The sequence below is a fragment of the Pongo pygmaeus genome, chromosome 7 (assembly GCF_028885625.2).
Source record: "Pongo pygmaeus isolate AG05252 chromosome 7, NHGRI_mPonPyg2-v2.0_pri, whole genome shotgun sequence".
Taxonomy (NCBI): domain Eukaryota; kingdom Metazoa; phylum Chordata; class Mammalia; order Primates; family Hominidae; genus Pongo; species Pongo pygmaeus.
Genome location: NC_072380.2, coordinates 18,824,138 through 18,847,002, shown reverse-complemented (window position 1 = coordinate 18,847,002; position 22,865 = coordinate 18,824,138). Strand labels below are relative to the sequence as shown.

Genomic DNA, 22,865 nt, shown 5'->3' with positions numbered 1-22,865 from the left:
TGAAACAGTACTGAACTGAATGCTTAAAACTGTTAACATGGTAAACTCAGTGCAAAGCTTCAGTAATCAAGAGTTACACTGATATAAAGCTCAGCAACTACATCATTGCAGTATAGTCAAGTGTCTAAAAATAATCCCTTACATTTATGGTCTGTTGATTTCAAAAAGAGTTTCAAAACAATTTGGTGGGGAAAAGTAGTCTTTCCAGTAAATGATATTATAACAACTGAATATCCACATGTAAAAGAATGAAGTTGAATTTCTGCTTTCTATCATACAAAAATTAACTCAAAATGGGTCAAATATCTAAATATAAGAGCTAATGCTACAAAATTTTTAGGAGTAAATCTTTGTGATGTTGGATTAGGCAGTGATTTCTTAGATATAAAATACACAAGTAACAAAATAAAACACAGGTAAACAGGATTTCACCTAATTAAAACCTTTTGTGCTTCAAAGTGATAGGGACAGGAGGCAGGGAAATTCTGGGCAGAAGAGGATGGGTCCCCAGTGAGGGCTGCACCCTTAAGCTGAAAAGCCTGATACAGTGGCCCAAAGTGAGAACTTACATCCCTGATTTCCTGCTCAAATGTTGCCTTTTCCGAAACCACCCATGGCCTGCTCTGCCCCCCATTCCTGTGCCCATAAAAGCCCCAGGCTCAGCCAGCAGAGAGAGGAGAAGCAGCTGGACACTGGAGACTATAGCTGGATGTCAGAGAGAAGTGGCTTGACTTCAGAGGGACAGCCTGACAGCATAACTTCTGAGAAGAATCTGGCCAGAGACAGCCAGACTTCAGTGGTGTTTACCTTCCCACTCTGTCCCCTTTTCAGCTCCCCTTCCTGCTGAGAGCCACTTTCATCGGCAATAAAATTTCCTGCATTTACGATCCTCCAATTTGTTTGTGCAACCTCATTTCTCCTGGATGCTGGTCAAGAGCTCAGGTGCCACAAGTGTGGTTGCAAAAGGCTGTCACACTGACCCTTTGCCCTTGGTGGCAGAAGGCAGCCACCTCATGCAAAAAGGCAGAGGATCCACTGAGCTGTTAACACTTAAGCCATATGCAGACAGCCAAGCTAAAAGAGCACCCATACACTTCCTCTGGGACTTCAGGGGTCACTGGCACCCCTCCCCAGATGTTGCTGCGGGACCAGTACAGAGTTCACTCCTGCTGGTGTCCGAAGGCATTCGCCCCAGCTGCCGTACCCACTCACCTGTTTGCTCCCTCCAGCAAGGGGTGGAACACAGCAGATTTGAGTGAGTGGAGTTGGCTGACTCCAGTGCTCATATACTCCCATTTCTGCCCATGAAGCGTTCAGGGAAATATCCTGCTTCAAAAGGACATCATCAAGAAAGTGAAAGGAAAAAAATGAAAAGACCTACAGAATGGGAGAAAATATTTTAAAGTACATATCTGATAAGGAAATTATATCTAGAATATGTAAAGAAGTCTTACAACTAAATAATAAAAATATAAATACTCCAATAAGAAAGGAAAATAGGATTTTAACAGGCCTTTCTCTAAGGAAGATATACAAATGGCTAATTAGCACATGAAAAAAAGCTGAAGGTCATTAGTCATTAGGGAAATGCAAATCAAAACCATAGCATACCCGTTCATACCCATAACAATACCTAAAGTAAAAGGGACAGATGTTAGTGTTTGTGAGGTTGGAGGGAAATTGGAACCCTCATTCACTGCTAGTGGGAATGTGAAATGGTGCAGCCACTTTGGAAATGAGTCTGGCAGTTCCTTAAATGAATAAACAAGATTACTATAGGACTCAATAATCCCACTCCTAAATATATGCCCGGGAGGAATGAAAACATGTTTACACAAAACCTTATACATGAATATTTATAGCAGCATTATTCATAGTAGCCAAAAAGAGAAAATAGTCTAAACATTCGTCAGTTTATAAGTGAAGAAACACAATTGGTATATCCATACAATGGATTGTTATTTAGAAATAAAAGGACATTAAATACTGATTTACGCAAAAACATGGATGAACTTGGAAAACATGTTAAGTAAAAGAAGCTGTCATAAAAGGCTACATTTATATGATTCCATTTATTTCAAATGCCCTGAGTAGGCAAATCCGTATAAAGAAAATGCAGATTTGTGGTTGCCAGATGATCCCTAGTGAGGGTGGTGGAAGAGATTTGGAGAATAACTGCTGGTAGGTATGGAGTTTCTTTAGGGAGTAAATGTTCTGAATGTAGATAGTGGTGGTGATTGTACAACTTTATTAAAAATCACTGAATTATATGGTTCGAAAGAATATACTGTGAATTGTATTTTAGTAAAGCTGATACTTTTTTAAAGTTAAAGTAGTTGATACTATTATCATATAACAAAATTAACACACTTTTTCAAGAAAAATTTTCCTTTTTATACTCATATTTTAGTGTGGTTTTACAAAGAAGTTTATTAATAACAATTTATTTAAAGCAGATAATGTTACAAGCAGTTGAATTTTGCAGATTACATATCAAAAAATAGTTTTGGTGATTAACTGATAATTAAATTAGACCTTCCTTTAATTTCATTTAAAGCAAAGAATTAAACACCACCTGACTTGGAAAAAGATTTGTTACCTAGTCATTATTTATTCATCTCCCCAGAACATATCTAAAAAGACATTGCCAAGGTATATCATGACTGTTCATTGTATGTGTTATTTTTTTTACCTTGAGACACCTTGTTTAACCTGATACACTCGGAAAGGATTGGGAAAACTGAGTTACTGTCGTCTTCAATATACTGTTGCAAAACAATATTTTTCATTAAAGTTCCTTTCTGTGCTTTAAACTAATTATCAACAAAACTTTTGAACTGCAGATTTAATTTATTTAACTTATGAGAAATATCTACTAAATAAGTTAGCTGACAAAGCCACTTCTGTCAAACCATTTTTTTCAGTGTTTCATACAAACTCTTTGCATTCTTTGCTGATGAAAGAGGGCAAGGTTTTTAACAACAACAACAAGAAAAAAATGTCAGCACTGTCATTGTAAATATTTACATACCTGGAGTGGGATGAATTGTTTTATTTTGTGAAACAGGAGAAGGGTGGCTGGGAAAGGGGAGGTGGGAAATGATTACTCCTGTGGCACACAGGTGTATGTTCTCAGGCAAATCTGTCTTTGAATTTGAGGTTGTGTATACATATTCCCTTAAAATGATGCCTGTGCATCTTCTTGAAAGTCTTCCTCTGTTACCCGGGCTGGAATGCAGTGGCATGATTATGGCTCACTGTAACCTCAACATCCTGGGCTCAAGCGATCCTTACACCTCAGTCTCCAGAGTAGCTGGGACTGCAAAGCACGTGCCTTCACACCCAGCTAATTTTCATATTGTTTCTAGAGAGGGATGTTACCCAGGCTAGCCTTGATCTCCCGGGCTCAAGTGATCCTCCTGCCTGGGCCTCCCAGGCAGTGCTTGGATTACAGGCATGAGCCACCATGCCTGGCCTCCTTTATATTTATTTTTATTTATTTATTTATTTTTTGAACTGGCGTCTCTCTCTATCGCTCAGGCTGGAGTGCAGTGGCACAATCTTGGCTTACTGTAACCTCCACCTCCCAGGTTCAAGTGATTCTTCTGCCTCAGCCCCCTGAGTAGCTGGGATTACAGGCTCCCGCCATGACGTCCGGCTATTTTTTTTTCTTTTTTTTTTTTTTTGTATTTTCAGTAGTGACAGGATTCTATTATGTTGGCCAGGCTGGTCTCAATTTCCTGACCTCAAGTGATCCACCTGTCTCGGCCTCCCAAAGTGCTGGGATTATAGGTATGAGCCTCCATGCCCAGCCTCTGCTACTTTTTAAAAGTCTATCTCCAGAAGTCTGCTTTCTTATTTTGAATACTGTAGGTATTCAAATGAATTCAGTAGGTGCTGTTCTACCCTCCTGTTAGCCTTTTACAAAAGAATAGCGTGGCCTTGAAAAGCATACATTTATGCATAGTAGTCGTGTATACAGATATATTTATTTATTTGGTTGGTTGTTGTTTTTATTTTTTATTTATTTATCTGTTTTGAGGTGGAGTCTTCTTCTTGTTTCCCAGGCTGGAGTGTAGTGGCACGATCTCTGCTCACTGCAACCTCTACCTCCCAGGTTCAAGCAGTTCTTATGCCTCGGCGTCCCGAGTAGCTGGGATTACAGGCGCCCACCATGGCGCCTGGCTAATTTATGTATTTTCAGTAGAGGCGGGGTTTCACCATGTTGGCCAGGCTGGTCTAGAACTCCTGACCTCGTGATCCACCCGCCTCGGCCTCTCAAAGTGCTGGGATTACAGGCTTGAGCCACCGTGCCTGGCCACAGGTATATTTCGATGTTGGTAAACTTTGTATTCGCTTGGGCTACATTTTGCTAGAGATGATACCTGTGACACTTGTCTGTGCTCTGCGTTCCTCTCCTGCACTTGTGACAGATGTATCTTGCTGTCTATATGGAACCTAAGAATCCTCCACAGCTGGCAGCTTCTATTAGTTGTTTGGAACTAGAATAAGAGGTGATCCTCTGTGATAGAAATTTTGTTAGTTTTCTTAGTTTGTTTATATCTTTGCTCTTTTTGTAGTTTGGATTTTCTAATTACTTTATTTATGCGATTTCCTTTTGTTAAACTTTATTGTCCTTAAACCAGCTTGGAAACGTGCTGGGAGATAATTTTCCATGGGTCTCACACTTTTCCTGTATGTTTTGCGAACAGAGGCTGTGGCTGCCTTTGTTCTTGTCTATTTTTTCAAGATTATTTCTATATACAGTGAGTAGCTTTGGAAGATGCTGTAGTGACTTCACAGCAGCGGTCAGGTTTGCGTATCTCCCTGGAAGGTAGAGCTGGTATCTCCCGCTAGTGCAAAGGGATAGGCATATTTCTCGTGATTAAAGATTCCAGCTCCTGAAGGTTAGGGTTTCTGTCCTATAATGCAACATGCTGCATGTGCAGGTGGCCTGTGGCCCTATTCAAGTTGCTTTGTGATATTTGGGACTTGGGGAACTAGAGCCCAGTGGTCACAAGATAATGTTGATATTCTGGCTGCCCCTGTTATTGTAAGTAATAAAGACCTTGTCTCTCAACCAGGAGACTTCTTTCCTCTGCCAGCATCTATTAGCTTGTGACAGGCTAACTTGTTAGCTTGAAAGTAGTGTAAATCTCAGATCCTTCACAGGTCTTGAGAGTATGTAGGTAACACAAATAAATGCATAAACAGCTGAGTTCAGCTCAGAAATGTCCGTTTTTACCCATGTTTTTCATTAAAAACTATATTATATATTGTATAAATGTAGCATCGGTTTTTCAAGTTTTTTTCTACATTATAATAGGTTTTTGGTATAAGTTTGCTATTTATATTTAATGAGAATTTTAAAAGCATAATAAACCATGTTTTTAGTGCAGTAAAATTGTATGTATGTTTATATAAACCTGTGTTTGGTTTGTTTTTGTTTTTTGAGATACACTTGCACTCTGTCACCCAGGCTGGAGTGCAGTAGTGCAGTCCCGACTCACTGCAACCTCTGCCTCCTGGGTTCAAGTGATTCTCATGCCTCAACCTCCCGAGTAGCTGGGACTACAGGTGCCTGCCACCACGCCTGGCTAAATTTTGTATTTTTAGTAGAGACAGCATTTTGCCATGTTGGCCAGGCTGGTCTCAAACTCTTGACCTCAAGTAATCCATGCACCTCAGCCTCCCAAACTGCTGGGATTACAGACGTGAGTCAGGAACCACTGCATCCAGCCCTGTATTTGTAAATAGATGTCTAGTTATGTTTTTTGTTTGTTTGTTTGTTGTTTTTTGTGTTTTTTTTTGAGATGGAGTCTCGCTCTGTCACCCACGCTGGAGTGCAGTGGTGCCATCTCCGCTTGCTGCAACCTCTGCCTCCCGGGTTCAAGCGATTCTCCTGCCTCAGCCTCCCGAGTAGCTGAGACTACAGGTGCATGCCACCATGCCCAACTAATTTTTTGTATTTTTACTAGAGACGGGGTTTTTACTAAACATGTTAGTAGTGGACAGGGTTTCTGCTAAACATAGCCCCGTGTTAGCCAGGATGGTCTCTATCTCCTGACCTCGTGATCCACCCACCTCGGCCTCCCAAAGTGCAGAGATTACAGGCGTGAGCCACTGCACCCAGCCTACTTATGTTTTTAGAAACAAATTATTGGTCTGCCTCATCATATATTTATGACTCAGTCTTAATTCCATGAATGTCATAGTGATGTACTGTTTGCCTCTATTTCAGAATATTGGAAAGAAGATGACCTGTCAGGAGTTCATTGCAAATCTACAAGGGGTGAATGAGGGTGTTGATTTCTCCAAGGACCTGCTGAAAGTAAGCATGGAACTGTTGGTTTTTAGTGTATGCTTGTATTTCTATTTGCTGCTTACAGCTTAATCCTAAGTAGTCTAAGGATCACTTAAGTATTTTGCTTTTTGCTTTTGATTTTATTGGTGATGTTTCTTTTAAGCCTTGTCCTTGATTTTTCGTGCTGCAAAGTACCTTAAGTTGATAATTTCTAGAAGTCTGCATTATAATCAATAATACTGAGGTAAGTAAATTTGGAATGGTTGGTGATACAAATAGTGAGTGGCAGTTTTTGTTTGATTTATTTGTAATTAGACTATCAGAATTCGAGAAAGATCGCAAAGGTATATGCACTACGGAAACAGAGTAGCATTTGCAGGCTGTAATGGAAACAGTTCCAACTGTGTTCAGTCCCTAGTCTCAGAGCCACTCAGGTTGTCTCTGGAAATAGATTAAATTAAATTCTCGGTAATTGTAGAATGCCTGAATTATTTGCATTCGGCTTTATTATTGGTAACAATCAGCATGTTTTTCCCCATCATCAAATTGTTTTCAAAGAGACAACAAAATCAACTTTGGAATTCATGCATTCTCCAGCATTGTAAATGAGATGGGCATTTGATTGAGTACAAAATAATGACAATATGAATATTTGGGGGGTTGTAGGGTAAGATGTATACATAGAGAATATGGTTTTTACAGTTCTCTATTTGATTCTAGCCTTTTAAAAAACTTAGTACACATATAGGTTTCTTTTGGAATCAATTTCTTTAAATGAATTTTCAAGAAAGGTGACATTTGAATCAGCTATGGTATGGAAATATATGATATGATATGGAAATGTTGAAAGAGAAATCCTTTGTTATGTTTTATGTAACTTTTAAGCTACATAGAATAGAGTTCTGCCAGATTTGGAAAGACTTATCTACTATGGTAAATGAAAGAATGCATTACGATGTGGTATTACGACATTCTTAGTCTTACTAACTTTATTTGCAGCACATTACAAAAAATTATTGAAAAAAAGCAGGAAGAAAAGTAGCTTTAATTTATGGAGTAAAGAAGGCATTTTTTTTAGGTCCTTTGTAAAGCAAGTGCTGCCATTTCTAAAGGTATAATTCCAAATGGGAGCGGGAGATAAATGGTGCAGGACTGTGACGTGATAAAGATGTTTTATATCTTCCATTGAATCCGTATGGTGTTAACAAGACCTTTTTCAGTCTAGTGGTATTTGCGTGGAAAATTATGGAGTCTAAGAGAGAATTTGTGAGGCTTTTATCAACTTATGTCAGAAATGAAAGTTGACAGGAAAATTTTCATAGTGAAGCTTTTAGAATTTAGTGGTAGGCTTATGGTAACCTGCATGACTGTTGGCAAATTATTGGCGAATTTAGAGCATGTTTGGTGGAGCTGTATGAAACCGTATATATGGTTAATATACAGTCTAGAGGCTGCTGTTCGCCTTGAGCAAACGTGTTCTTTGACTTCGTCTACCAAGAATTTGCCAGATGATTTGTTGCTGTTGTGCAATGAGATTATGTTTATAAACCTCATGGGAAAGTATGTATTATTTGTTTTTTTGTTGTGAGAAGATGATAGTGAAATGATACGGAAAATGGTGGTGGTTAGCATGGTCATTGTCACGTGAAATATTGATTCTCTTCCATAACAAACCCCAACCGCTCACCCACCCAAGATAGTTTTCCATTTCAGTAGGAATGGGTTTTACTGAAAATTTCAGTACGAAAAGGTTTTCTTTAAACCATGTTTGTTTCATTCCTCTATTCTGTGTGCTGTTCGGTCTTCCTTCCCTTTCCTCCCTTTCTTCCTGCCTTCCTTTTCTTCTGGTTTCTTTTTATTTCTGTCTTTTCCTTTCTCTTTGGCTTTCTATTTTTCTTTTGGTGTCTTTTTTTCTCATTCTCTTTGTCTTAGGATAGCTATCGCTGGATTCCCTGCTGAGATAAATTATTGGGTGGAGTATGTACTTGAATTCTGGGGGAAAATATTGTTATATATGTGCTACATAGATACATACATACATAGAAACTTTTCAAAGTTTGGTGTCATCTTAAAGGTTTTTTAATATCATGGTCATTCTCTCTCTCTTTGCCACCTTTCCAATCTCCATGTTACAGGCATGTGTGACATTCAGTTTATTTTTTGTGAGATAAAAGGAAAAACTATGACCTTTATTAGGTTTCTTCATAATCATATATAGAAACTGCTAGATTCAATATAAAAAAAAGCTTCAAGTTACATAAACTGAGGCTTTTATTGTTACGTATTGACCTTGATACTTTTAGATTAATTTGGATCAAAAGTAACATTTGAATTTATGTCTGTTCAGATTTCTTTGGCCCAGAAGTAACATTTGTACTTTTATGTCTGTTGTTCCGTGTCATTTTGTAGTTGGGAACATTTATTGAAGGTCTGCTGTGTGTTTACTAGGTGTTGTGGGATTGAAGAAGATGCTGAAACCAAATGGGCACCTGTCCTCAGAGATCACAGACTACTGAGAAATATTGGAGGTGTCTTTCTCCATAAAAGAGACAGTTATTCCATGTTGAAGTAAAAGTATAAGCCAAATTCGGTTTTGTTGTTGTTGTTGTTGTTTTCTGAAGAGAAAGGGTTAAGAAAAAATAGACCGTGGCATATTTAAATGTATGAGAAATGAGAAACTTGTGTAAAGTCCTTTAATTCAGTTAATTTAATTAATATTTTGCTTCTGAATTTGACTTATACTGTATTGAAGGGATAGATGATACGTTGAGCCCTTTTTTAGTTTAAAATTCCATTGCAGTTTTTGTTGTTTACTCAAATAACCTAAACTGATATTTGACTTTTTTCCCCTACATGGTGTTTAGAGTATAAGATATGGATATCTGTAATAAAAGTGAAATAAGTTGGATATCAGAAGACAACCAGTGATAGGATATTATTTAGGTTCTTCAAAGCAGAAGGCTGGGAGGAGGTGATGTTTGAGATGGTGTGTTAGTCCGTTCTCCCACTACTGTAAAGAAATACCTGATACTGAGTAATTTATAAAGAACAGAGGTTTATTTGGGTCATGGTTCTGCGGGCTGTACAGAAAGCATGATGCTGCCATCTGCTTGGCTCCTAGGGAGGCCTCAGGAAACTTAAAATCGTGGCGGAAGGGGAGGCAGGCACATCTTACATGGCCAGAGCAGGAGGAAGAGAGGGGGGAGGGAGATGCTACACACTGTTAAATAACCATAGCTCAGGAGAGCTCACTCGTCATCATGAGAACAGCACCAAGGGGGTGGTGCTAACCCATTCATGAGAACTCCGTCCTCCTGATCCAGTCACCTCCCACCAGACCCCACATCCGGTACCGTGGATTATTATTCAACATGAGATTTGGTGGGGACACAAACCATGTCAGATGGCCTTTTGAAGTATAGGTAAAAGCCTTGTTATCTTGGTTATTATTCCATTGCATTTCCTGCCCCTTCTTTCACCCAAAGACATTCTCATATGTACCCCTCTCAACTACATGACCAAATCAAGACAGTCATTCATTTAACAAAGTAGGCCAGATCATCTGGTATGATCACATAGTACAGATAAACATAGAAAAGTTTGTTATTGTGTTACAAGTTTCTGATTAACCCTGTGATCATGTTTCTACCAGCTCCGCCCATCCCAGCGGTTGGATGTGGTTTGTATTCAAGCATCCTTGGGGACAATGTGGAAGAGAAAGGGGAGGTTCTGCTTTGGGTCCGATAGATTTCGTAAAACATTCCTGAGGCTCTAATAAGTATTACAGCTACTGAGGACATGAATAAAGAGGGATAAGAATGTAGAATGTGGGCTAGCTCTGTATTGTAGGCTGTGTTTTGAGAGACAGTACGGTATGAGGATTGAGATTCTGGTTTGAGAGCTGTACTGACTGGGTTCTAATACCAGGTTCTATCTCTTAATAGTCAGGGGACTATGTCAAGTAAATACTGTATTTCAATATCCTCATCTATAAAATGGGAGATTTTAGAGTCCTCACATGTAGTATTGTCTGTTAGCTATTAAAACTTTCTATTTTTGATATTATTTTACCTAGCCTAAAGTGGGCCAGAATTGGGGCCCTATCCCTTCCTGCAGGTATCTGGGTTTAAGATTTTTTAGAGGCGAGTGAGATTAGCGGCAGTAGTCAAAACCTCTACCCACCATCCCTTTTTAGCTTGCTGCTTTCCAAGGATACATATCCTCTGCTCTTTGAAAGGAAGCACCTGTGACGTTGACCTGAACATGAACCTTGCTTAACCCTTACCTTTTTACCTTGTTAACAGCCTCTTTCTCCTGGGCCTATCCCTCTTCCCACATTTTTATACCTGACATTTGATTTGTGTTTTTAGTGACTTCCCTCTTTGATGCTACAAGAGGGGAAGTACTAGGGTGCATTGGCTCTTGGACTGGTCCTGGAATCTTGAAGAACCTTTGAGGAAGCAAACTAGTTCATATTCTCCTAAGATCCCAAGATTATCCTGGAATATTGATGGAGATGTGAATTACTTGAAGTGATTAAAACATCCCTGGGGGAAACAAGGGTTGCTAGAGATGTGCCTTCCTAATGGAGAGGGCTTGGTCTGAAGGATCAGGTCCAGGAATTGTTGGGATTCTGCTTTGTCTCGGGGCAATTTTTATGGACTCTTGACTGTGTCAGCCTGGGGACTTCTTTCACCCAGTCTCATCAGTGGCTGATACCAACTAGTGAAGTGTTAGCTTTTGATTATGTGCATATTTCTGAAACTCTTCACTCTGTGGAATAACCTTTGAAAATTCATAACAGCCCAGATATGGAATCATCCTAAATGTTCATCAGCAGACAAATGGATAAAATGTGGTAGATATGCACAGTGGAATATTATTTGGCCTTAAAAAGGAGGAATTCTGTCATTTGTGACATCGATAAATCTGGAGGACATTACACTAAATGAAATAAGCCAGGCACAGAAAGACAAATACCACATGATCTCGCTTACAGTGTAATCTAAAAAAGTTGATCTCACAGATTCAAGGAGTTGAATGGTGGTTACCAGGGTCTGGGGAAGGCAGGGATTTAAACAAAGGGTACAGTTTCCTTTAGACTATATAAATAAATCCTAGAGCTCTGTTGTATAGCATGGTGACTATAGTTAATAACATCATATTGTTTATTTGAAAATTACTAGGAGAATAGATTTTGAATGTTCTCATCACAAAACAGTATGTGAGGTGAGAAATAGGTTAATTAGCTTTATTTAATCATTGTACAGTATGTATGTATACTCAAAATGTTGCATTGTACACCACAAATATATAGTTTTCATTTGCCAATTAAAACATTTAAAAGTAAGAATTTTCTTGAAAGTTCCTCTATCTTATGTTCAAAATGCAGTGTCTTGCTCCTCTGCCTTTCTGTTCCCTGAATTTTATTTCTACTGAGTTTCATAAGAAACCCTTGTTCTTGATTGTAACAGAAAAGCTGCATTTCTATCTTCTATCGAATCTGCTCTGCATTTCTAACTCTGGAGGTTGACAATTCTCCATTTCTCATTATATACAGAAAACACACAGGGCCTTTCAGTGATGGTCACCAGGTATTTATATATTTAGAGATGAATTGTCCATTTGAAAATGTATTTACATGAAAGAAGGGAAGAAACTGAGAAATAAAAGACAAGAAGATCCTGGCAAATGGTCTAGGAACATAAAGGGTGGAAGGTCAGTTATTGGCTGTCCCATAATTTCATTCTGAAGAGACATCTAGACTGTAGATTTTGACATGACATGAACCCAATTGTTTTCTGTCCCATTTTCCCATTGCCGTCTACCATTTAATACTCAAATACTGCTCTCCTTAGAATTTTTATTCCAGTCATTGTTAGATCTTTATTTCTTTTTTGAGCAGCAGTTAAATTCAGTAAGTACCAAGGGAGAATAGAAAGAAATTAGCTGAAACAGTCTCTCCTTTAAGAATTTTTATACCAACTTATTGATGGAAAGAACAGAAACAACAAAACAAAGTGTTCCAAATATTTGTGATAAAACTGAACACAATTTGCAGCATGTTTAAAAACATACCTTGAATGTATTTAAATACACAAGTAGCTCTAAGAATAATTCTAGTTAGAAGACAGTGTCACTGGAAATCATTAAAAACGTAGGGAAATAAATCTTACAGATACCAATCAATATGACAGTCTTTTAGGTTGTTGCTTACTATTAGATGTTTGACATTAGAATATTCTTTAAATTTTTAAGTTTTTTTAATAGAAATTGCTTTACTTGGGAATTTATGAACTTTGAAATTAGCACGTCTTCCTTTAAGGGAAGACCAAAAGTTTTAATGCGGAAGAAAGAGAGAGAGAGAGAGAGAGTTTGTGTGTGTGTGTGTGTGTGTGTGTGAAGAATGGGTTAAATTGAAAGGATGTAAATCAGTATGCTTGGCCTAACAGGATTTATAAGCTTCATTCCATGAATGGAGTGATAAAAAAAACAGCGAATTAAATTGTTAAATAGTCTGTTGGTTAGAATTCTAATGAAAGTTGTCATTCAAATGCATTTGTTTTCCCTTGCTTTCTCAAAGGACAGAGTTTAGGCAAGATTCTCTTAGGAGACGGTTCCAAGAATATGTAGGATACCTCCGTCCCATTTTTAACCTATCTTGTCAGCTGAAAGGATTACATATGTTGTTTTAAACATAATTTTCTCATTTGGTTTTCTTAAGGAAAAATAATTTGTGAAAATAATGGAGTAATTAGCCAAGAAGGTAGAATTTAAACAGACTCAAAAGATCAGCAAAGATAAAACACATTTTAAATAAAGATTAATGCATCTTTTTGGACAAGGAAGAAACATAACTAGAAAATATAAAGTGATGCTCTCAGATTTGTAACCATTAGGCTTTTTAATCAGTTACAGCTGTATATAAGGGTAAAGAACAACAAATGAATCAGCCATTAAAAATCTAGAGATAAGCCATTTTTGTAAGTTCAAACCCCAAAAAGGATCTGTTCACACAGAGTGACAGCAAAAGCTGTAATGATTCTTCTTTAAAAAAAAAGAAAAAAGAAAAAAAAGAGTAAAACTGACCCATCTCTCTTTCTGAGTTCCATCTACCCCTTTCAGCCAGGGAGAAGATTGGAAATTTAACACTGACAATTGCCCTACTTTTCAGTATTTTCTACCAGAAGGTTTAACCTAAGCAACATGAAGTCTTTTTTCCCTATTTCATCTTCCCACTCTCATTGTTGCTCTCTCCTCTCTCATCTTTACTTCCTGATTATCAGTGAGTACAAGTATAGCTGGAGACATCAGAATAAGACTAGGTTTTATTAATGTCAACATTCTGGTTTGTGCTATCATACTATAGTTTTGCAGATGTTACCATTGGAGGAGACTGGGTAAATGGCACAAGGACTCTGTTCTTTTCTTACAACTGCCTGTGAATTTGTAATTCTCTCAGTAAAACAATGACAAAAATAATGAACAAGTCCACTCTTAAGAAAAAAAATGGGGCAGTTTGTCTATTGAGCCAGAGGTTTTAGGCATCATATAAAAATTGGCTTAATGAAATTTTACTACTCTTGGTCATTCTTTTAAAGTACTGAGTATAATATAATGACCAACAGTTCAGAAATAACTATATAACAGTATTAAAAACACTGACGTTTTAAGAAAAAGACAATGGGAATTGTTTTGAAGAACTGAAAACTGGAAAGTAACATGATCCTATGTTTATTATCATGTTTTACTCTGGATATTTGGAGAATTGTTTAGGAAAGTGGAAGTGGAAAGATGGTAAAATTGCAATTGTCTATGTGAGAAGGATGGTGGTTCCGATGCTGGTGGTGACAGTATTGAAGGAAATATATTAAGTATTGAATTATTTGGAGCTTACTATTAGAGATTCTGTTGGTAGACTGGTTTCCTGATTGCCCCTTTGTCCCTTACCTGAATGAAGTAGAAAAGAAACAAAGAGTAGAATCTGAATTTTCTCTACCCAGTTAATGTTTGTTTGTTTGTTTGCGACAGAGTCTTGCTCTGTTGCCCAGGCTGGAATGCAGTGGCATAATCTCTGCTCACTGCAACCTCCGCCTCCTGGGTTCAGTTGGTTCTCCTGACACAGCCTCCTGAGTAGCTGGGATTACAGGCATCCACCACCACGCCCAGCTAATTTTTTTTTGTATTTTTGGTAGAGACAGGGTTTTACCATGTTGGCAAGTCTGGTCTTGAACTCCTGACCTCAAATGATCCACCCACCTCGGCCTCCCAAAGTGCTGGGATTCCAGGCGTGAGCCACCGCGTCCAGACCCCAGTTAATGTTTATTTGGCCTGTTAGGCTGAATGTCATGGAAGGCTGTGTGGCAGAGTAAAATGAGTAGTTACAGATCTGGAAAGTAATCCCAATATCTTACCTTGGCCAAGCAACTTAATCCTTTTCAGTTTTCTCAGGTGCGGCATGGGATAAAAACACCTTCCTCTAAGAGCGGTTAGGAGAATTAAATATGATGAGGTGTGTTAAGTGGCTAGCAGTGTGCCCCTGTGGGATGCACTAGTTGTTCTGACTGGGTTATGGAAGTCGCTGGGCTCTAAGCCTGTCTTAGTGTTGCTAGTGACTAGTGGTGGCGCCTCTGGGTGATCATTTCACTTCGTGTGTGAGTTTCCTCATTTGTAAAATAAAATATTTGGCCTGTGCCTATGGTTTTCAGGTTTTCGGTTTAGGCTTCTGGAGCCTGTGTCCAGTGTTCACCCCTCCCTGTCACCACTCCCCTTCTGCTGCAGAAGTTGTTCTCTTTTTCTGTCATGTTCTAACTTCCTCTGGTGATGTCTTTTGAGCAAAATATTATGTGGCAAAAAAGAAATTGGAAAAACTTCACAGGGTGATCTTGTAAGGATCATTTCAGTCTAAGTGCTGGGCATTTTCTTAACATCATTTTTTCCTTTATAAATCCAAATTGCATTTCTAAAGTTTTAACTGTCTTAACTCTCACCTTGTATTTACTGGTTTAGACAAAGAAGTGTATACTTAGTAATGAAACCAGAGAATGTTCAGATTTAAATCCAAGAACATTGCTTTTGTCATCGCAGCATTTTCAAAAGATTATTCCTAAAGGACTACACAAAAGGAAGAAGCAGACCTCAGTCGGAAAAAGGTCTGAACTTTTTATAAAGGAAAAGCCTGAACTGAATTCTCAAAAATACTTTATCTGAGTTATATTCGGAGTATGTAGTTGAAAATAGGAACTTATGGGTGGTATTTAAGTGTAGCTAAAAAAAGAGCATCAACTGTTGCCTAGAGTAGGTGAGTTCTTTCCAAGAGAAGGTCATGGAAACCTGGTAGCAACAGTATCCATGGAGGAAGAGGGCTTGGATGCCTGTCCTGTGTAAGTCGGAGAGCCTTTTAAGAGAAAAGCTAGGTTTGCAAGCTTTTTAAGAGAAAAGCTTTAAAGGTTCTGGCTTAAAATATGGAATATTGCTGCTTTTTTCAGTAAAGTAAATCAAGCTGAGTTAGGTGATGAAAGGTGCGTGGCGTGTTTCCGCTTCTGCCCTCCCCGTGGAGGTCTGGCAGCTTGCTTTCGCTTTCAGTCACGTGCTCATCATGGGCAGAATAATGATGCTGCTTTTGGTGTGGTTCAGACCATGAATGAAAAATGGTGACGATAATGAGGGTAATACTTTGAAGTAACTGAAGATCCACAAATCATGTTCATGTGTTTTCTTAAAAAAAAAAAAAAATTACCAAAAAGAAGTCTGTTAGAACGTTTTAACAGAACAGATGCTGCTTAAGAGTACAAACCGATTTTTAACCCCCAGAAAAAGAAAAAAGGAAAAAAGTTTGAGTGGTGGTGGTTGTAATCATTAAGGGTACTGTAATGGAATATTAATGATTCCCAGTGGGAATTTATATTGAAATTTATTTTCAATTTGATCATGAAGAAGTGCTACAGAATTTCCTACTCAGATGCATCCATAGACGTTTGAATGTTTGTATGTTTGGAGCATTTTTATTTTATGTTATGTTATGTTACATTATGTTGTGTTATTTTGAGACAGGGTCTCACTCTGTTGCTCAGGCAGGAGTGCAATGGCACAATCTTGGCTCACTGCAACCTCTACCTCCCGGGTTCAGGCAATTCTCCTGCTTCAGCCTCCTGAGTAGCTGAGATTACAGGCGTGCGCCACCACGCCTGGCTAATTTTTGTATTTTTAGTAGTGACAGGGGTTTCACCATGTTGACCAGGCTGGTCTCAAACTCCTGGCCTCAAGTGATCCGCCCACCTTGGCCTCCCAAAGTACTGGGATTACAGGCTTGAGCTGCTGCACCCGGCCTTGTTTGGAGCGTGTTTAAAGTGTCATAACAGTCCAAGATTGCTGCCCCTCTCACTAACATGAGCATGTATTATTGATATGAATGTAACTGGTCACATCGTGAATAAAAGCTATCCTCTTTTTGCTTATGATATGTCAGGAGACTGAGGAGCTCCTTGGGATGATTGATGCCCTGCTTTCAGCAGACCAGCAGTGCAAGGATAAGTGGAACTACCATGGCAAATATTCTATCCTGAACATGGTATTTACATAGCCAATAAGGATACAGAAAAACAAATTTTATTTTAAAGACATTTATAATTGTACAGTCAAAATATCCCATAAAGGAAAACAATATGTTGTTATAGTAATGCTTCACTTAGCTAAAGGTCAATCTTTTTTTAAAAAGACTAAAAAAATTGAAAACAAGCAAAAAAATAAAAATAACTCTCAACAGCCAGAATAATTACAGAGTCCATGTATTAATAACTGACCTCATAAATTTCACACAGACCTTTATTTAGAGCCTGTTTTTAATAATACCCACAATTAGTTTTCACTTTGAAATTTTTGACGTGATCCTCCCCCTGGCATATCATAATCATGGGCCTGTAGACATAGGCGAATACCAGCATACAAGTCACTGCTGACTATCACTGAGCCAGCTCTTTCATGGGCAAGTTAATAGCCAAATCCAACTGATTTTAATAAAATGAATTTAATAGAACACAGACATTTAGGTTATTACATAAATTTTTAAGTGGAAATTATTTATTTATTAATTTTGAGATGGAGTCTCACTCTGTCGCCCAGGCTGGAATGCAGTGGCGTGATCTCAGCTCACTGCAACCTCTGCCTCCCAGGTTCAAGCGATTCCCCTGCCTTAGCCTCCCGAGTAGTTGGGATTACAGGCGCACACCACCACGCCCTCCTAATTTTTGTATTTTTAGTAGAGACAGGGTTTCACCATATTGCTTAGGCTGATCTGGAATTCCTGACCTCAGGTAATCCACCCACCTCGGCTTCCCGAAGTGGTGGGATTACAGGCGTGAGCCACTGCACCTGGCCTAAATTGAAATTATTTTAAAGAAACATTTATTTTCTCAGTTTGGCCATGAATCAGAAGAATGGAGTTCAAGGAAGTGATGTTCCTCAGATAGAGGGGTAGTAGCAAGAAGTGATTTGCTAATGAGGTAAAGAGAAAATGTTGCAACCTTAAAGGGCACTAGGTCTCCAAATGGTACAGCTGGAGTTGTTTTGAAGAGAGGCAATCAAATCTGTGTAGTCAGTAGCCTCTCAGAATGGCTGCATTACAGCACTGCAAAGTAATGGATGTACTTAATGAGTCATCAAAAATGTGACATTTTGTTTACTTGGTTTGATTAAGGAGACAGGGAGTGTGAAATAGATTGGAAAGATTGCCAATAAAACTATTTTATGAAGATTTTTTGGCATTTAAAGAAATTAACTTCAATAAGAAAATGCGCTAATGTAGGATAATTCATTTCTCTATCCAAAACCATTCTTGAACTCTGTTCCCTGTCAATGTTGGATTTTTACTGTTATTTAAAACATCTTATTTGCTTGTTTTAATTGTTTTAACATTTACTCTTCCCTTAAACTTTCCATAGATAGCAGCATAGTTTTTGTGCTAAATTGTTGTTTTCGCAGAAATGCCAGAAGCCACATTATCCAGATCTTGCAAGGAAGTATTTTCAGGATAATGCAGGTACATGAACCTTCCTCTTCACAACACACCATCTCGTCAGAGGGAGTTCACACATTTTTTTCTTTTGTGTGGATTTTTTTTTTTTTTTTTTTGGAGTTGGAGTCCCGCTCTGTCCCCCAGGCTGGAGTACAGTGGCGTGATCTCGGCTCACTGCAACTTCCACCTCCTGGGTTCAAGTGATTCTCCTGCCTTAACCTCCCAAGTAGCTGGGACTACAGGCGCACGCCGCCATGCCTGACTGATTTTTGTATTTTTAGTAGAGATGGGATTTCACCATATTGGCCAGGCTGGTCTCAAGCTCCTGACCTCGTGATCCACCCGCCTCAGCTTCCCAGAGTGCTGGGATTACAGGCGTGACCCACCATGGTCATCATCTCCCCAGACTGTTGCGAAAAATCCTGATACCTTCACACTTTTTCCCAGAAAAAAATGAACTACCCTGTTCATTTGGAAACCACTGCCATTTGTAAAAGATCACAAAGGGAAGTGAATTCCTGCTCCTGGAGCAAATCATTTCACGATGAGGTTACCTATTCTAAAAGCAATCAGAAGCAGTTATTCCTTGAGAATGCAAGACAGGTACATTGTTACTCTTTTTGCCTCATTTCCATGCTCTTTCTTTCCCTCCCCAAAACAGAAATGAAAGGCAAATATGTATACTCAAAATAGTATCTCGAAAGGTTATTTGCATTTGAAAAGTTAGGAATTTTGAGAACATACTGATTAGATGGTGGTATTGCTTATCACTTGCATTTGATCTCCTTCCTTCCAGTATTCTGAAGGACAGGAGACCCTCCTGTTGGCCACAGTATGCCTCATACCTAGTAAAATTCTTAGAACAGATCAGATACTCAACAAATACTCATTAAAGAAATAATTTCAGTTTTCCTTAAAACACAGTGTCAGTGATTCTGCATGAACAACTAGATATTGTATGTAGAATTGTTAATGTGTGTAAGTATATGCATAATTTTGTCTTTTATTTTTTGAGAGAGAGGAGCTATACCTGTGATCAGATATTCAGATGGATGTTTGTTTCCCAGAATATTGAGAGCCATAAGCTAGGATTTCCCAAGTGTGCAGATTTTTACGCTAGTAATTTAATTATAATAAACAAAAACATTAGGAGAAAGGAGGTTTTTTTCCCCCCCAAAGCACACTTTTATTCATTAAGGCCCTGCTGTGTGTCAGGCTCTATAGCTAGGTTAGAGGTGCAACTCTTATTATTTAGGCCATGCTGTCATCTATTTCAGAATTTAGTAGCTAACAGGTATTGGACACCTATACCTATGACACCTACACCTACACCTATGAACTGCTTTACTCAAAATTATATATTAAACATTGAGGTATAGAAGGCATACTTAATAGATTTGCCATGTTTGGCAAAAGTCAGAAGCTGTATCAATATAAAACTTAATAGGATTCCTGAGTTCTGGCTGTGGTAAAGGTTATTATGCTAAGTATATTGGGGGAGCAAAGATGAATAAGACGTGAATTTTGGCCAGGTGTGGTGGCTCACACCTGTAATCCCAGCACTTTAGGAGGCCGAGGCGGGTGGATCACCTGAGCCAAGGAGTTCAAGACCAGCCTGGCCAACATGGTGCAACCCTGTCTCTATTAAAAGTACAAAAATTAGCTGGGCGTGGTGGTGCACGCCTTTAATCCCAGTTACTCGAGAGGCTGAGGCAGGAGAATCGTTTGAACCTGGGAGGTGGAGGTTGCAGTGAGCTGAGATGGCACCACTGCACTCCAACCTGGGGACAGATGGAGACGCCATCTCAAAATAAATAATTAAAAAAAAAAAGTCATGGATTTTTCCCTGAAGGAATTTTTAATCTAGTACAGTAGTTTTCAACTCTGACTACACATTATAATCACTTGGGGCCAGAGGAGAAAAAGTAGGAGGCTGAAATATTCTCACTCAGTTGGAAAACTGTTAAGTAATGGTACAAACATGTTGGAGAAAGGTCTGGTATGTTCTTATAAAGCTAAGCATACCTACCCTATGAACCAGTAATTCAAGAGAAACAAAAGCATATGTTACAAGAATAATCACAGCAGCTTTATTGCTAATAGCACCAAACTGGAAACAACCCAAATATCTACAAACAGGTGAATGGATTAAGATGCTGTGGAATATCCATTCAGTAGAATATTACTCAGTGATGAAAAGGAATGGACTGCTGATACACACAACATCATGAATGAAAGAAGCTTTACACAAGAGTATACACTACATGATTTTGTTATTCGAACTTTTAGGATAGACAAAAATAATGTGAGAAAAGGTCAGAAAACAGTGGTTTACTTCAGGGATGTGAGGACGGGAGTCCTCTGGAAACAGATCTGCAGGAACTCTCTGGGTGATGCTAATATTAATCAATATTGGGGAGCATATCATGTGGGGAGATAAAAGCAAAAACTTGCTATCTTCTCCCTGCTTTTCCTTCCCCCTCATCGATTTTAAATCTCTGGGAATGACACCATATGGGTTTTTACAAAGCCTCTCAGGTGCTTCTAATGCCCACTGAGACTTGAACTGTTAAATAGGATATAATATGAAGGAGAATGTGTTAGTTTCATATTGCTGTCGTAACAAATCACCACAAACTTAGTGGCTTGAAACAACACAGATTGATCATCATCTCATCGTTCTGTGGGTGAGAGGTTTGGGTTTGCTTGGCTGGTTTTTCTGCTTCCAGTTTTTCCATTCCCAAATCAAGATTTAGGCAGGACTGTGTCTATTTCTGGAGGCTCTGAAGGTGAATCTGCTTCAAGTTCATTAAGCTTGCTGGAAGGATTAAGTTCTCTGTGGTCACAGGACTGCGGTCCCCATTTTCTTGTTGGTTGTTGGCCAGGGGTCCTTCTGAGCTTCTGGCGGTCACCTTTAGTCCTTTGCGTGTGGTCCGCTACCTCCATTTTGAAAGCTAGCAGAGATGACCCAAGTTCTTCTCACTCTCTGGTACTGTCTGACCTCCTCATCCTCTTCTTTTTGCCTCGTCTCTGTCTGGTTTCGTCTTCTGGTGCATCTTCCAAGTGACTGTTCTCCCTTCCTCTTTGAAGGTCTTGTGTGATTACACTGGGCCCACCCAGATAATCCAGAATAATCTCCCTATATTAAGGTTAGTTGATTAGTAACCTTAGTTCCATCTGCCATGTCCCTTCTTAGCAGTGGCTAGATGAACATTTGATTAAATCATCAGGGGATGAGACTCTTAGGGGGCCAGCATCTTTAAAATCCTGCATAAATGCGGAATTACATATAAAATACAGTGGGATTTCAGAATAAAGAGAAATGACTTTCAACTGGGCAGCATCTGGAAAAGCCCCTTTGAGATGGTAGCATGTTGTCGTCTTTTGAAACGTAGTTCCAATGGGTGCTATAGAGCTGAAATAGAAGGGACTCTAGTTGGGGGTAACAGCTCAAATGCCAATGTGGAGACAGGAAGGATGATAATGTGTGGTCCACTAAGAGCAGCCATATCCCTAGAATGTACTCCCTGTGTGTTAGTTACTATTTACAGAGGTATACAGGCTCCTAACATCAGATTTTTCTAGATCAAAGGAGAAATAAGAGGAATGTCAAGAAGTTAATCGACACTTAGCATGCAGAATCATTATTTTAAAAGGACTAAGGCAGTTGTGTGGTGTGATTGTTGTACCATCTTCTCTTTGGCTGTTAGAACTGAGTAGAGTTACACATGAAAATGTAAAATCTGATTTTCTTACTTCTAAACTTTTAAAAGCTCCATATCTACTGATACAAACCAGAGAATGTGGTCTTTGGGAAAAGTCTCCCACTCTCCTTTTGTATTGCCCCACAGGGCTTGCCTCTGTGACCATTTTGAGTGGGCTTTGTACCCTACTTTAGGTGGATGATAACTTCAGCACAGTCCCAGTTTGTGTGGAGAGATGATGAGGTCATGTTGGCAGGTCCTTGGTGTCTCTAAACATTACTGCCATATTATAACTGATTTTTTTAATAAAAATTCCACATAAAGGACAAATCTTTTTTTTTTTTTTTTTTTTGAGACGGAGTCTCGCTGTGTCGCCCAGGCTGGAGTGCAGTGGCGCGATCTCAGCTCACTGCAAGCTCCACATCCCAGGTTCACGCCATTTTCCTGCCTCAGCCTCCCAAGTAGCTGGGACTACAGGCACCTGCCACCTCGCCCGGCTAATTTTTTGTATTTTTAATAGAGACGGGGTTTCACCGTGTTAGCCAGGATAGTCTTGATCTCCTGGCCTCGTGATCCACCCGCCTTGACCTCCCAAAGTGCTGGGATTACAGGTGTGAGACACCGCGCCCAGCCTGGAAAAATCTTTATTAGCATTACTCTCTACCACTTCCCTTCCTTTTCACCTAATTTATTTATAAGCTTTAAAAATAGTTGTATATACCTTTTTATTTTGAAAGCATGCATCTATACAAAGGAGTCACAGAAAACTTGCTGCCAACCTTTGAAAAATACAAAGGATGTAACTGCCCACAGTTGCTTTTATTCAGCCTTCTAAAGTGTGTAT

At 39.0% G+C, this 22,865-nt stretch overlaps 1 protein-coding gene across 6 annotated transcripts in view; it reads left to right on the top strand.

The window, feature by feature from the left end:
• Positions 1-22,865, top strand: part of PSD3 (pleckstrin and Sec7 domain containing 3) — a 491,817-nt gene that overhangs the window by 250,948 nt on the left and 218,004 nt on the right. For 3 of the 6 annotated variants that reach the window (XM_063668552.1, XM_054499659.2, XM_054499662.2), the window contains 2 exons: positions 6,242-6,331; positions 16,773-16,874. In XM_063668552.1, coding sequence (XP_063524622.1) covers positions 6,242-6,331; positions 16,773-16,874 — 192 coding nt within the window. The remainder of the gene's footprint in view (positions 1-6,241; positions 6,332-16,772; positions 16,875-22,865) is intronic. The other 3 variants (XM_054499657.2, XM_063668553.1, XM_054499660.2) reach the window with 1 other exon arrangement.